This window comes from Branchiostoma floridae, chromosome 15 (genome assembly GCF_000003815.2).
Source record: "Branchiostoma floridae strain S238N-H82 chromosome 15, Bfl_VNyyK, whole genome shotgun sequence".
In the NCBI taxonomy this organism is placed as follows: Eukaryota; Metazoa; Chordata; class Leptocardii; order Amphioxiformes; family Branchiostomatidae; genus Branchiostoma; species Branchiostoma floridae.
The window spans coordinates 19,219,489-19,235,116 of NC_049993.1; the positions used below are offsets into that span (position 1 = coordinate 19,219,489).

The 15,628-nt window shown below is 41.6% G+C and overlaps 2 protein-coding genes across 2 annotated transcripts in view; one reads left to right on the plus strand and one right to left on the minus strand.

Moving 5' to 3' along the window:
• Window positions 1–4,616: 4,616 nt before the first annotated feature.
• Window positions 4,617–15,628, plus strand: part of LOC118431268 — a 29,454-nt gene continuing 18,442 nt past the window's right edge. Inside the window, exons 1-6 of the mRNA XM_035842382.1 lie at window positions 4,617–4,801; window positions 5,326–5,388; window positions 5,642–5,725; window positions 5,953–6,398; window positions 8,705–8,852; window positions 9,378–9,514. Of these exons, the coding sequence (XP_035698275.1) occupies window positions 4,648–4,801; window positions 5,326–5,388; window positions 5,642–5,725; window positions 5,953–6,398; window positions 8,705–8,852; window positions 9,378–9,514 (1,032 nt within the window). The 5' untranslated portion in view covers window positions 4,617–4,647. The remainder of the gene's footprint in view (window positions 4,802–5,325; window positions 5,389–5,641; window positions 5,726–5,952; window positions 6,399–8,704; window positions 8,853–9,377; window positions 9,515–15,628) is intronic.
• LOC118431296 (hydroxysteroid dehydrogenase-like protein 2) lies at window positions 9,846–15,127 on the minus strand. Its single transcript, XM_035842411.1, has 7 exons — window positions 15,095–15,127; window positions 14,638–14,801; window positions 13,884–14,097; window positions 13,169–13,275; window positions 12,745–12,846; window positions 12,101–12,292; window positions 9,846–10,203 (listed from the first exon to the last, which is right to left on the minus strand). Exons 1-7 carry the CDS (start codon window positions 15,106–15,108, stop codon window positions 10,088–10,090), a joined length of 909 nt encoding a protein of 302 aa, XP_035698304.1. The 5' UTR covers window positions 15,109–15,127; the 3' UTR covers window positions 9,846–10,087.

The window sequence follows — 15,628 nt, forward strand, 5'->3', positions numbered from 1 at the left end:
AACACATGAACTTTTAACGCTTACGCTCTGTGAAGCGATGGCAAAACTGTGCACTGCGGTATGCACCGTACTTAATCCATAATGTTTCTCAAACCGCTACCTAGATTAACTTAATATGGTGATTTGGGGGCATTGTGTGATTTTTCAAAGAAAATTCAGCTCGTAGCTGTAGTGTATGTTGCTATGTTTTTGATAAGCAGATGCGCCAACCTAGGTAAAGTCGCAGGTGTAGTCTGCGAAACGTTACGCCTTCGCCACCGGCCGAACTGAGTGATGTGTGTCACCGACAGACAATGTTGGTAGGATTGCACGATACTCAAGCTGCATCTAAGGGCAAAGTCTTGGCGCTGTTTCAATAACAAATAAAAAAAACAATTTCGACTGCACTGTGCTACATGTACTATACTAGTATATATAGTTTTTTAACACAAGGTGACTTATTTTCATGGACAGTAATGTACACTAGTATATAAACGTCCTTGGCTATTTTATTATGATCGCGAAAATGGGTCATACGGATTTAACATTGTGCATCTTTGAAACTGAAATGGTCAGAGAAAACTTTTGTGGTTACCACATCTTCTGTGGTGCCCCAACGGGAGATGAGGGGTTCGAGACGTGCAAATACTTATAAAGACCTAGTCTGAAGATGTAGTGTTTAGGATTTGTTTAACGAAGAGGATAATGATATCACGGTTTCGTGTTACTAATCAAATCATGAACCAAAAAAAAAGAGTTTGCACAAAGAAAAACGCAGTTTACACAACGTAGTTTACGCGTGTAAGCTACAAATGCTAATGCAAATGGGACATTGTACGAGGAATAAATGTTCCAGTTAACCGAACTTTACTCAGCACAAAAAGTTTGGAATATCAACTTTGGTATATCATATTTCCGTTATTTCTGCATAAATTTCAATGTATTATATATCAATAGAAAGCTTGTGCAATTTTCTTTCATATGGTATCAAAGTTATTATGATTGTAAACACATGAAACGAGCTCTAGGCCTGTTTACGTGAGTGGGTCACGAAAAAAAAGTGCCCAAATTTCCCTGCTTCTGTTCAACACTGCATTGTCCTGTTGATATTGGCGAGTGTGTCAGTGATTCAATCAATCCTCTTTTCACGTTACATTTGGTATACGGAACGTACAAGGTTTTAGCATACTTGAATAGAGTATATCTAGCCTTTCGGTAGTTGGATGGGAGAATCAAAGCGGAGGTAGCAAGGAGAACCGCACGCTGACACGAGTACATGTTGAAGAGTAACTTTCAGTATTTGGTGGTGCAGGCAGCGTCATGGTTCGGGGCGGTATAACCGCCATAGAAAAAAAAAATCATTCGTCATCATTCCAGGCAACTTCAATGTGGTGAAATATAGGGACACCATCCTCCATCCAGTCGCAATATCCGACCTCTTCAATGTTGGACCAAATGCCATTCTGCAAGATTACAACACCAGTCCACACAGAGCAAGGACCATTGGATGCTGAAGTACAGTCTTAGGATGGAATATGAGCCTTCTTACGGCTTATGGCTGCCACTCGATTGTTCACCTCTTGGTTCAAATTGTTTTCTTGACTAAAGAGTAACAGTAGTTTTGATTGACATGTCCTGTTTATTCACGTATCCCTCATTCACAAGTCAATACCGATGGAAGAAAATGAGCTGAATGGAGTGTTTGACTTTAGTAGGGTAATTTTGGCACTTTATCTTTGTGACCCCCTGTACGTAAGCAGGCCTGGTGCTTGTTCTATGAATTTACAATCATAAAATATTCTACTCAGATATACTAAGAATAAACTTGGATGTTCTGTATACCAAACGTCGGATGAAAAACGGATGGATCGAATTATTGTCACCCGCAGCCATAACAACGGGACGATACAGTGTTGAACAGAAACGGGGGAATTTGGGCACTTTTTTTTTCGTGACCCACTCACGCAAACAGGCCTGGTGCTTGTTCCATGAGTTAACAATGATAATGAGTTTGATACCATTGGAAAGAAAATCATTCAAGCTTTCTATAGATATATAATGTATTTAAATTGATGCAGAAACAACAGAGATATGATCAACCGAAGTTTATATTCTAAACTTTTTGTGCTGAGTTTATTTCCCAACTACACATATTTGGTTCGGATTTCTTGACACGATTTACTAAATCTTGACATATATCTTATCAAAATATTGTAGAGATATAACTGTATGAAATATCTCATTATGATACCAAATTTGTCATGATCCTACATTGAAAGGATGAACACCAGGGCAGACTATGTTAGTGAGTTACAAACAAAAGTGCAGTCCCCTGCCAACATTAATAAATTGTCTGCAGCAGACAGGAGAACTTAGGCACTTGGGCTGGGGGGTCAGCCATGGTGGCCATTTTTGCAATAGCGTAAAAGCACAACAAATGAGGGATAACTTAAAGGAGATATACAAGCTGGCCAATGATGCAACACTTAATGCTAACCATTAAGACAAACGGGATATATGATCAAGAGAAATGGCGGCGTTTTTTTTTCGCGACCTTCTTACATAAATACCCCTGTTGCTAAATGTACAAATATAACAAACAGAATCGTTGCAAAGGGAAGCAAGCTTTCTTAGTTTCCTTCTATACATGATGCCATGCAATAGAGAACCATGATCGGCCAAAATCCAGTTTTCTAAGTTTTGTGCTGAGTGGCGCTGGTAAGACTGAAGAACCAGTTCCAAAAAATGTCCATTTGCATTTGTAGCTAACACACGTAAACCACATTTTTTCCTTGTGCTAATGAACAGATTCGTAATGTGTTCCCTTTTTTACAACGCACGACACTAATGACGATTAGAACATACTTTTAACAATAAAAGGACATACATTGTCGTATAAATGAACTGGCTTTCATTTAAGTTGTTATGCAAAAGAACATTTTAGCCTAAGGGCATGAAAGGGTCTGACTTGCCAGTGAAAACAACTATAAGAAACTCATGAACAGTCGTAGATGAAGGTTAGACATCTAGGTAATATGATACATAAGGTAGCAGTTACTCAAGCAACTGCCAGATACGAATTGGGAAACGGTCAGACGTTTAGGATAGTATTTACTATCTTTCATGAGTGAATGGTCGTGCAAGACCAGGATAGGACTAAAAGAATCTGCGAGCTTTATGCTTTATAAAGTTTTTGTTATGTTTCTAATAGAAGTTTGTGTTGTTTTATTACATTTAATTTGGTTTCAAATGTTTTCCTAAACTCCTGTAATGTGTGCCGATTACATGATCTACGGTAGAGTTGGTCTTTTGGCTACTGAATGCATATCGAAATAAAGAGACGTTTTGATTGACATGCTGACCACGCCTCTTCTAAAAACACAATGATTCTGTGCGCCTCTATAATCTGCTGACCCCTGAAGTCTAATTTGGTCTCATCCAGAAAGAAGTTGTCGACCCGGTTCAGTTCATCACGGTGTCCCCATGCATGACCTCCCGGGATATGTGTTCAACATCATCTTTATTTCGCACACAACATTTAAAAACACGAATACGAGATGAAGGTTAAAAATACACCTTAATCAGATACACAAAGATCTGCAGGGCGCAAGGTTAATAAAAGTGTTGCTATGCATTAGCCTTTCAACATTTCAATTGTATACGTCACTTCTGAATTATTGCACAGATGTCATGATAAACTTCACAAATAATGTACAAGTGATTACGTGTATAACATTATGTTATCATCGGCTGGAAAACAGACGGCGACTCCCATACAGGGTTGTTCCTTGCACAGTATATTGCGTACGATGTGCAGAGGGCACAGTGTCCTAACCGGCGCTTTAACTCTCTCACCTCACTGTCTTGCTTACGTACAGGGCATAAGGATTTCAGCTTTTTGACATTCTCACTGTTCACCCACCTCCTGCTACCAATTACCTGATTATTCTTTCACTTAACACGACTTTTATCACTCCGCCCAGTTGTAAAAAAAACGATAACTGCCTTCGGTTGGGGAGGGGTTTTTTTTTACTTAATGGTCACCACGAAACAAGACCTGAAGCTTAAAGGCCACTCAAGATTACGGGTTACATTGTAACTGTAAGCATCTCTTCGCCCTAGGTCAAAAACATCATGATTGAGACCAGCCCAATTGCTCACTATGAGTGAGGACTAAGTGACCCAATAGGCGGAGCAGGGGTTACGAGGGCTGCTCGGGAAATTCCCCACCCATTTAAAAGGCGGTTGGAGGAGATAGTTTTTCTTCGCCTCCCAATACCGTGCTCCAGACACAGTAGATATCAACCCACTGACGTACCTAGTTACCTACCTACTTACCTACCTACCCACCTAGTCGTTGGTGGGACAAGGTAGCCATGAAGATAGAAAGCTGTCTCCGGCCAGTCTTTCCCTAGCCAGGGCCAGCCTTCCCTGCAGACTAAGGGAGGTCCATTCTGCGATATTGTCCTGCCAAGCTTTCCGTTGACGTTGTAGCTGGCCACGGCCACAAAAAAAGCTATGGGAATACTACCTTTACATACCTCGGTCAGGCAATGAAGGTCCCCATGTATATGATAGCACTCACAAAGTTTGCTTGCTCGCAGCTACATGTAAATCGGTACTACATGAAATCGCTTATCTGTGACATGTTTTCTTTCACAGAAAAAAATGGGCAAGAAGAAGGATAAGAAGTCTGAGAAGGCAGAGGAGACCCCGGCACCTGAAGCACCTGCAGCGGAGACACCACCGGCCGAGGAAGGTGCCCCTCCTCCGCCGCCCCCACCACCACCCCCACCACCACCGCCGCCGCCGTCTAATGGAGGTGAGACATTTTTTGCAATCTTTATCAAAATAGCATGTTGCAGACTTTTTGCCAAGTCGGAATTGTGTTGGCATTTACATATATACTCCTCCAGGGAGAATTGCTCTAAAAGTTGAGTATAGCAATTTAAAAAAAGAACATAGTTCGAAATCTTGCTCACAAACAATTATCATCAAGGAGCTTTAGTCTTTAGAGTTTAGACTAGATATCACGAGAGTCAATACATGTGTACAGCTAATATGCATAGGCATTCACAAATAGTAATCATGATTGACATGTTGTCTTGGAGTTCATTGTGGGTCATTTAACAGTTCAATTAAAAAAGGGAATAGCAGAATACCTATTCAAACTTCATCCGCAGAAGGCACTATTTTCACTGGCATTTCTACATTTGTTTGCTACTTTGTATGTTTGAAGCATAACGCAACTGTCTTCTGCTACTGCACTGCTCTGGGCCGAATCAGTCAAGTCCATGCCCCCATTGTAAGATGGGAAGAGATGATAATTATGAAATTCCTTTCCAGCTACTGCCGCCGAGGATGACCCTACCCGCGCATTAGATGACGTAGTGGCAGCGGCAGAAAAAGGTGACAAAAGCACGTAGTCAGGCTGTTTGCTGGGTACAACATGTTCTAACTTCTAACAGAGTGACGAGTGTTTTAGGGTACACATTCTTGGAAAGGTCCACCACTCTAAAACTACTGACAGCATCCTCGGTGATGTGACTCACTCACTGCCATCTCCACTGCCAACAGGTGAAACATACGCATGAAAAAAGACAGCTTCACGAATTTCTTTGCACAACTTTCTGAGATATTGAAGATGTCTCTTTTTCTTTAGATGATGCAGCAGTAGTGGATGACGGCAATGCGATGGAAGCAACCATCACCTTTAACGGGGAGGAGGAGATACCAGCAGAAGGAGGTGATCTGATTCTTTCATTATCTTTGATGAGGAGGTTCCGACTTCATCGTCGCTTGTCTGTTTGTCTTCTTTGAATAATAAAGAATAAACTGGCAGAACAATTCATTACCAGCACATCTAACTGGGAAAACCAGTTGAGTTGAACGTGTCGAAGTCACTACTTCAACAGTTTTGTCATATGGACAGACATGTAAAACCTACCTATTATCCTTTACCCTTTTCTCCAGCTACCGACAACACGGAGTTTTATAAGAAACTGTCGGATGACGAGGCCAGCGAAAAAGCCTCTCTGCCCCCGGAGGAGGGGAAACCCGTGGAGAGGACTCCTTCCTTCTTGGAGAGGATGTCCCGAAGATTCAGCTTCAAGAAGTCGGAAAACAACGGCGAGCCGAAGCCCAAGAAAGCCGGCCCCTTCGCAGGCATGATGGCCATCCTTAAAGAAACGTCGAAAATGCCGCCGAAGGATAACAACGCCAAGGCGCTGGCCAAGCCGAACATGATGGATAATCTGTTCTCCAAGTTCCGGCCCAACAAGAGGATCGAGTTTAATCTGGAGGGGCTGCTGGATGATGACGTCAGAGGGAAGTACGCGCGCTACGACTTTCCGTTTGAGAACCTGGTGCTGGAGGGTGCCGGGGGGCACCGGGGACTGGCGTACGCCGGGGCAGCCAAGGTGCGTCTTGGTGAAAACTGCACATTTTTGACTTGATACAAAAGCTAATCCACAGGATATAAGATATAATGGTCAGAGATTCCGAACAGCATCCACTGTTTTTGCATTTTGCCGCCTTAGCGGCAAAATGCTCTGAGGCCAGAATAGTGGCCGTTGTGATGTTGAGATGAACGGACCTGTTCAATTCATGCCAAACATTTATATACCTTCTAAAACAGGCATTTCTTTAGCATTGTCGCATTGGCGCAGTGGTAAAATTTACGCATTCTAAACTAATGCACCCGGTTCGAATCCGGGGAGGTATTTTTTTCAACTTTTTTTTTTCTTTTTTACATCCATTAAAATACTAATTTTTACATCCATTAGGCCATACCAATTTAATTTGTTGCTTCTCGGAATCGCCGCTTCTATTTTTCCCAATTTCAAAAAAAAAAAAAAAATCCAAAAAAAATTCCTGTAACGTTACGGTAACGTTAACGTTAACGCAAGTTGCTGGACTTGAAACAAACTTTGGTTCAGTTGAAAATAAAAGAACTTCTGAAACTAGTACTGGACTTGCAAAATAACTATCACCTGCTTATGTTCTCCTTTATGTTGTAAATCATCGAAAACCACCCATAGATCGTTAAATTTGTGCTTGAAAAAGACGAAAATGTTGCAGTGGGACAAACAAAATGGCAGCTGCCATATTTGGAAATGGCTTGGCCAATGCTGCCATATTTGGAAATGGCTTGGCCAATGCTGCCATATTTGGAAATGGCTTCATTAATATGGAATGAGTACACTAACGCCCTCAAGCGATTTTTATTCAATCTGCAGCTTTCACAAAGAGAATACAATGATGTTTCAGGCACTATCTATTCTTTGGGGTGAAATTAAGTCAATTTATTGTTCTTGTTGCTACATTAGACATTATACTATGCTGAAAAAGTTTTTCAACCTTCTTAAAGGTTTTTAAAAGTTGTGTGTGCTGAAATACTCTATGTTTTTGTCTTTATTACTAAGCATTATTACAGCAATGTTACTGTGAATACTTAAGCAATACTGATTGCACATAATTTTCCATTTGTATTGCTAAAATTCCACGTAAAGTGTATGACAAAATGCAAATTTTGCATGTAAGTGTAACTGGATCTACCACACATACATGTATACACCAGATTACTATTATTATCATTATATACCATTGGTTCAAGTCTGGAATTACGAACCTGAAACTTTGGACCTGACTGAACCCAGAGTTGTTGCAAGTTTTTTTTTTTTTCGCCCTGTCGCTTCAACTTTTTTCTGAAAAAATCCGAGAACCAACAAATTAAATTGGTATGGCCTTATTATACTAATGAACAATACTTTTGTACAGAACATTAAAACTCACCTTTGCACCTCTTCTACTGCATTTTTCCGCAGTTGGGATGTTTGAATGAACGAACCGTGAGACGTGCGATACTCTGCGTATATGTTTCTTTCTAACTTTCCATAAAATGCCCATACAACATCTATATCACAGAATTACACAAGAACAAACTGATTTTCTCGAAAATAACTGCATACTGGATAACAAAAAGTTTCAGGAAACATATTCATTTTCATATTCCAGGACATAACTCATTTGCATATTTGTGAATCTCTCCATGCGCCCATATCAGGTTTTTTATTCTGTTCTATTTATATGACATTCTAATAACTAGAAAAAAAAAACATTCACACACGCAAACCTTGGCAAAATGCCAGCTTTTTTAAAAGCACTTGTTTTTATTGATAGAAGGGTGCTGTTTGAACTGTTTCTGTTATTCTAAGGTGGGCTAAAACTATTATAGTTATTGAACCAGTAACTTCGGCCATGTAATGTTTTATGTACTTGCCCGATAGGACAAGTGAATTTTAGAAAACTTGTTAAACCCTCCACATTCTTGAAAAGAGCCACAACTCTAAAAAAAGGCTGAAGGGTGCTGTTTGAACAGTTTCTGTTATTCTAAGGTGGACTAAAACTAGTTTTTGAATCAGTTAAAGAGTCAGATGTAAATGAAGTACCAGCTACTTGTACAACATGGCTGTAAATCATATTGCGCATGGAATTGAATCATTTTACATCTATATTATTGAACTAGTTAAAGTGTAATATCCAACACAAAAATTGGACTCACCCAAATTTTCGACTGAACAGCACCAGTCATTGTCAAAGTCCATTTTTTTGTGTTGGAATTTCAGTTTAACTAGTTCAATAATGACTTCTACCAACACAGATGAACTTTCAAGTTAACATTTTACATCTAATAGTACTTAATAGTTGAAAACTTTCCCCCCAGGTCCTGCACACCATCGGAGTGTTGCAGACAATCCGGCGGTTCGCCGGGGTGGGGACGGGCGCCATCCCCGCCACACTGCTGGCGCTGGGCTGCGCACCGGAGGAGGTGGCGGGACTCACAGACGAGAGCTTCTACGTCATCTTCGAAGGTACATGTAGCTATAGAATCAATTCTATTTACTTAATATTCATTGAGGTTTACCACATTTGTGGAAGGATTGACATAACAGGTGACTATCACCTTTTCAAGATGTCAACCCGGAGACCAGACTATATATACACTCACACTAGGAAAGGGCCCCAATAGCTACTCCTTTTGTTCAGTGTGGTGGGTTAAAATAGATTCTCATCTCTTTAATATGCCATTGTGACCCGGTTATACTGATATCGTATAATACACAATGCGCAATGTAAAACTCAGCTTATACAATTATAATTTATATATCTTTCATTTATCTATTCTATAATTACTCAAAGTTAGAAAAGCACACATGAACATGCCAATTTCTTGTTTCTATTTTTGTCACTTCTTTGTTGTTTAGATCATTACTATGGAGCTTTCATGATTGATGAAAGCTCCTTGTTTAGATGAATAAAAAATACAAAAAAATATGTCATAGTAAACAACAAACAAACAAAACAAAACCATGAATTTCCGTGACCCCCCCTTCCAGACAGCAAGCTGGCCTACCTCAGCATGATGCCCAACATGATTAAGGGCTTCGGCATCTACAAGGGGCAGAAGTTCTTAGACTGGCTGGGCAAGATCTTAGCAGACAAGACGGGCAACGCTGACATCACCTTCGCACAGGTACGAGGGTGGAGGAACAGATGGATGGATGAGTGAATGAATGGATGAATGAATTGATGGATGGATGAACAAATGTATGAATGAAATATGGATATAGATGAAGCAGACAAGATGCACAATGCTTGCCTAACCATGGCACAGTTGAAGACAGTGATGATGAATGAATGAATGAATGAATGAATGAATGAATGAATGAATGAATGAATGAATGAATGAATGAGAGGCAGGGTCATATTACTGTAGCGTGAATATTGAATGGAGCATGGCAACAGTTTGTTAGTTAAGTCTGACAAAAAAAGCAAACACAAAAACACATATGAAATGGCAGTTGTCAAGTGAAACATCCATATATTTTGTAAACTAGTAAAGGATTTAGCATAATGGATATTGCATTCTTTTGGTTCAAGAGTTGACAAGTCGCAGAACCTTAACAACAATCACATGGCCTTATGCACATTACAAGTAGGCATATCTTTTATCAGTAGAAATGCTTGCAGTTAAATGGGACTAGATTTCAATGCCCGAACATGATAAGTTTGAACTTGGGTGACTCCAAGTCATTTGCCGCTTTAGCTACAACTTGCTGGTCTTCCGTGCCCATGCAGTGCCTCTGCTGGTTCCTGGAGGGCGCATCTTGTTTAATTCTTCCATCGTTTCATCCATGAAGAGGTCTGGATAGAGATCATGTCCTGGAATATAAAATATCATGTATGGTTTCAGCAAAAGGCAGCTTGATTGAAAAAGACAGTGCACCTTATCATATTGTATACAATGTATGTATATAAACACAAGACGTAGACGTGTTTACTTTAAAAACAGTGTGATAATTTTCATACCATTTGCTGCATGTATGTAGTAGCTTAGAGCCTGGTCACTTTTGTTAGGTGTTGTGCGATCCCAGACTGTGGGCCTTCTTGAGGTATAGACGCAAGTGCGTTTGTGGTACTGTCAGAAATGTAATTTGGGGGCTTCTTGGAAAGCCAACAGTCACAGAGTTTATAGATTGTTATTGTTCTGTTATTAGGTCATCATCATCATAGCGTTCCGTGCCAGTATTGCAGCCAGGCCACGGCCTTCTCGTTAGCTTCTAGTAGGTCCTGGTTGAAGATGTTGGGGCCTAATACGCAGTCCTTCGTAATGTGACCCATGGTTTGGGTTGGGTGGCCACAACGACACTCAGCTGAGTTGTTGATTAGGTGTGCTGACTGCTGTCTTCAGGGGATGAATTGCAAGGAGCTTACAATATTATTGGCAATTACAAAAAGCAAACTGGGTTCTTGTTACGAAAAAGGCTCTGACAGTCGTAGAGTCTTATAGGTGGTTAATCCCTTTACAGTCTGCTTGAAAATTAAATGTTGTACAATAATGTATGACGGCCAATGACGGATGTCACCACGCTGTTATGGTGGTCCCTCTTTCTTTGACCCTGTACACCCCCGCTGGGGTGGTATGACCCACTCTCCCTGCACTGTGTCCTGTATTCTATAGGACTATGATTGATGCCCAGTTGTCTGCCTGGTATGTACATTTCTGCAGGGCACAACATCTGCAACCTGCACTTTGTCATGCCTGCATGGTAACTGACAAACAATCTTCTTTTTTTTCTCCTGGTCTGTTTTCTGTTTTTACCTGACTATTGGACAGTCCTTGTCAGAGAAAATTACATGTTCCTGTTCAGGATTGTAATGGTTTCTTTCCCATGCAGTTGTGTCTAACAGTTCTCTACTATCAAGTAATCATTTTGCAAAATGCATGCTCAGCAAAGAAATCACCATGGAAACCCCCCAAAAAATAAAACACAATACAACATAAGGCTGTGCATAGCAATTGCTAGCTAAGTATAGGCTTAAATATTAGCTGCTGAAAATTTCCAATTGTCACTAGAATTTACCATGATATCAGAAGGCCTGATTTCCAAGCATCTAAAAGCTGATCAATTAAAGAAGCCTAGCAGTAGGGTATAATCAGGCAGCCTATTCTGAGGAACAAACTTAATCTCCAAGAAGATCCTACAGCAGCATAAGATAGTATTAAAAACTGCCAGAGGAGTGAAGCCGGCTTAGGAGTGTGTTTCACTTGCTTGCCGGGCGTGCGGTACGCCGCCATTTTAACACTGAAGACAGGTGATGTTCTGCCGCGTGGGCGGCTTTTTTTCCAACATGCCTCAATTTTTAATAAAAAACTATCATTACCTGGCGAGGTATGACGTTTGTCGAGAGCACTGACGGGGTTAAAGTTTTCAATGTTGTGATTTAGATGAACTAGAAAGGGATTTGTCGGGTTAGCGGCCGATTCCACGGGCCGGCGGGGGTGTTGGAGGGACGTCCCCTATGCCCGATGACCATACCATTTCCGGAGGAGCGTCCCCTAATTGAGGGAGAAACATCCCCTTTCCAAGAGGAGCGCCCCCTTGAAAGTCGAGGAGTGTCCTGTTTTCTAGAGGAGTGTGCACATTCGCGAGGGATGTCCCCATTCGATTGGTCGGGGTGTACAAGGCAAATGGGCATCTTTTAGCTGACTTCACGCCATGGCCAGTTTGGTGCTATCTTATGCCATTGTAGGATCTGCTTGGAGATTAGAACACACCTGGCACACAGGAGTACTGCTCGAAGTCTCGGACCCCAGCTTCCTGCAGAACGTCCTCGTCGACGGCGAGGTTTCCCGTGTAAGTTCTGCCGTCACGCGTCAGCATGACGTACGCGGCGTCCGCCATGATGTCAGTGGAGCGACAACCGTCCCGGCCATGCCCCCTGACGTCTATCGCAGCTGTGCCGATTACTAGGATGTCAACATCAAGGATTGTTAGCATTTGCCAAGAGCGAAATTTTTTTGTACAGTTTCTAGAGGTGTTTATTTGTAGCTTAGCAACAGAACCCTTGAGTCTACAGGATCAGGAAGCTAAGAAATTTGGTGTGTGGGTAGGTTTTCTTCTATCAAAGAAATTCTTAGCTGTTGGGCCCCAAGGAATCAGAGATGGCAGACTTCACACCCTTACCTGGTAGGGCTTCAAACCCAGAGTCTTCAGATTCTAATTATCACTCAACCATCCTAAACAGATGATTGAAAATCTCAATAGACTAGAACCACCATCTACCCACAGTACAACACCCCCTCTGGAGGACAATTACCCCTGCCAATAGCATGCCTGTCATGGTACATGTTTTATAATTACCACCATGAGTTGCAGAAGGGGAATTGAAAATTACTAGATCACAAATCTCTTCACTTACTTGTCCTTGGCCAAAGGGCGTTGACCCCTATCCCATCTTCCCTGAACTCCTCCGCCATCCCCAGCACACACATGGACATGCCATATTTGGCCATAGTGTAGGCTGGAAAGAAGTAGAAAAAATTTTGGGAAAACTCTTACCATTAGAACTTGAAGCTGGCACTGGGAGACTAGATTTGGTATATTGCTTTACTGGTCTATAATGATAAAAGTACAGTTAGAGTATGAAGACAAAATTTGACAGTTTTGCCTTTTTAGTGCCAATGATGTCACAACTGATACCTCATCAACCACTCTAAAATTCACAAAATGTTTCTGATGTTCGTTCCTTTTTTTCCCATGAATAATGAAGCAAAATAGCCAGAAACTGCTGCATTTCAGAATGCCTAAACCAGCCAACCCTAACAATGAACAAACATCCATACCAACGTTTCCCTTGAACCACTTGGCTGTCATGTTAAGGGGAGGACTGATGTTTAAGATGTGAGGGTTCTTGTGGCTCTTCTTTAAGTAGGGGAGGCACTTCTGAGACCTGGACAAGGGTGGAAAATGTCTTAAGAATATAGGATGAAGATCGAATAGTGGTCTGTATCGAATAGTGGTGGAAGAAAACAGTACGTTCTTGTGTGATCTTTTCCCAATAACTTCCCAAATGCAGTTCCTTCCTGATAAAATGAGGCTTCCCTGTCCATGGCTTAGACCACAGCAAGTAAATCTTATGGATAATCATGTTTTTACCCGTCTTGTTTTTGCCCTGAGCGGCTCTTAAATTATATCTGGAGTCTGTAGAGGATGTGATAAACAGAATTTACTTGCGGCCATAGCCTTATGCTCAAAAGCTTTCTGGAATGCATATGGAAGAAAACAGTGTTGTGAAGTGATGCAATTTTGCACTTCCCAAAAGATGGCGTTGAGCAACAGTCACTCGTTACATCATACTCAGCAGGCTTCAACAGTTTAATTGTGAATGCTTGCAAATGGTAACCGTTCACACTTATTTAATTTGCATTCTTGCAAATGGTGTACTAAATGACACGAACGGCTTCAAACTCAGAGATACAGGGGCGAACCGGCGTTCAGGACGTTTGGGCATTTTCATTTTTACAGACTCTGAGGTAGATAAAAGTCACGTCAACTCACACCATGAAGGTTCCCCTGGTGTTGATGTTGTTCATGAGGTCGTATCTCTTCATGGGAGTCTCCAGTGTCCCAGTCAGACTGATGGCGCTGGCGTTGTTCACCAGCACGTCGATCCCTCCAAACTTCTGCACAGCCTGCTCTACTGCAGACTGGACCTGGTCCTCAAACCGGATGTCCACGATACATGGCAGACACTTTCCTCCTGCTGCCTCAACTGGGAGAGAAACAATACATTTCAACACATCCTAACCTCTAACCTTCAACCTCTAACCCCAATTAACCGCTGCCTGAACCTGGTCCTCAGACCGGATATCCATGATAAACGGCAGGCATTTCCCTCCCGCTGCCTCAACTGAAATAAAAGAGGAGACATCCTTAGTTAAGAAACTTTAAGATTTTACAAGCATTCCTAGTTTAGAAATGAAATTCAAGTAACAGGAACTATCTGTGTCTGGTATAGGTTGATATTTTCTTGGAGCATTCTGCTAGGAACACGGTATGATAATTTGTTGTGAGTTGACAATCTGTGTTTTTATCCTGACTGTCTCCCTGTATTCATACTTGTGACTGATTACATTCTGCCTATGTTCCGACAACCATTGCACCCTAACCCAGACATAGAGTTGCCCGAAGAAGGCGTCAAACACAGGGCTGTCCTGGTCTGGTTCTTGTCAAGCCATAAGTACAAATAGAAGAGGTCCAGATCTTACAACTTTCAGAATCAACTTTCCCAAGGTATGAGAAAAAGACTCACCCTCCCTAGCTGCTGTGTAGATGGTGCCGGGGAGTTTGGGGTGGGGTTCTGCTGTCTTAGCTGCGATGACGACATTGGCTCCGTCACGAGCACACTTCAGGGCGATGGCTTTCCCTATCCCCCTGCTCGCCCCCGTGATGAAGATGGTACGACCCGCTAGCTCTCTGAAAACATCAGCATTCTTCAAACATGCATGCCTTAAAAAAAATGTTCACGATTTATGAGCAAAAAAAGGGACATTACAATTTGCAACTGCTGTGTATTAAGAATGCTAACATCCTTAACAATTTTGGCCCAGATAGCTTGGGGCTTATGGCTCACAAATAGTAATCGAACTGGTTTGGCTCCGAGTTTCTGATAAGCTAAATCAGATGTATAACACACTGCTCTGAGTTCAGTTGTTATTAAGATTAGGCATGATTCTAACTTTAAGAAACTAAAAATGAAGCCAGCTCACCCAGTGTTTTCCATTATGGCTCCTCTTTGGTCACTGCCACTAGTGCCAGTTTGCTTACAAAACTTCCACTGGACTTTACACCTGTCTGACCTGGGGGTCATTCACCCCAGGGCTGGGTAAAAGGTCATGGGGATATACCATTCACGAAAAGGAGGGAGGTGTTATACAAGCCTGATTGTAGCATAATGTCTGTGTATCAAAAGATCAGTTCTTCCAGATCTCTTCAGTGTGACTGACGAAAGATAGAGGATCCTATCTGAAACGTCTGACCGTTTCCAAAACCATATCCCGTAACTTGAGTAACTGCTTTTTGGCATATCTTATACCTGGATGTCTAATCTTCATCAAAGTAATGTCTGTGTACATGTATGTCTAGCTGTTGAGTTATACCTGCAATTCCTACCTCAATCTGTAGCTAAGAACTTTTTATAGCCAACAGAAGCATGTGCATTTCCATTCATTGCTTTGAAAACCTCCTAGTTGAAGACTTTATCACTTTTGGAGATCAGTACACTCATAACCAGCTATGACTTT

What these genes read in the sequence shown, in the direction of transcription:
- LOC118431296 (XM_035842411.1), bottom strand. An exon ending in CTACACAGCAGCTAGGGAGG is followed by an intron (nt 14,098 to 14,637) that starts GTGAGTCTTTTT and finishes TTTCTCTCCCAG; the next exon opens with TTGAGGCAGCAGGAGGAAAG. An exon ending in ACCAGGGGAACCTTCATGGT is followed by an intron (nt 13,276 to 13,883) that starts GTGAGTTGACGT and finishes ACCCTTGTCCAG; the next exon opens with GTCTCAGAAGTGCCTCCCCT.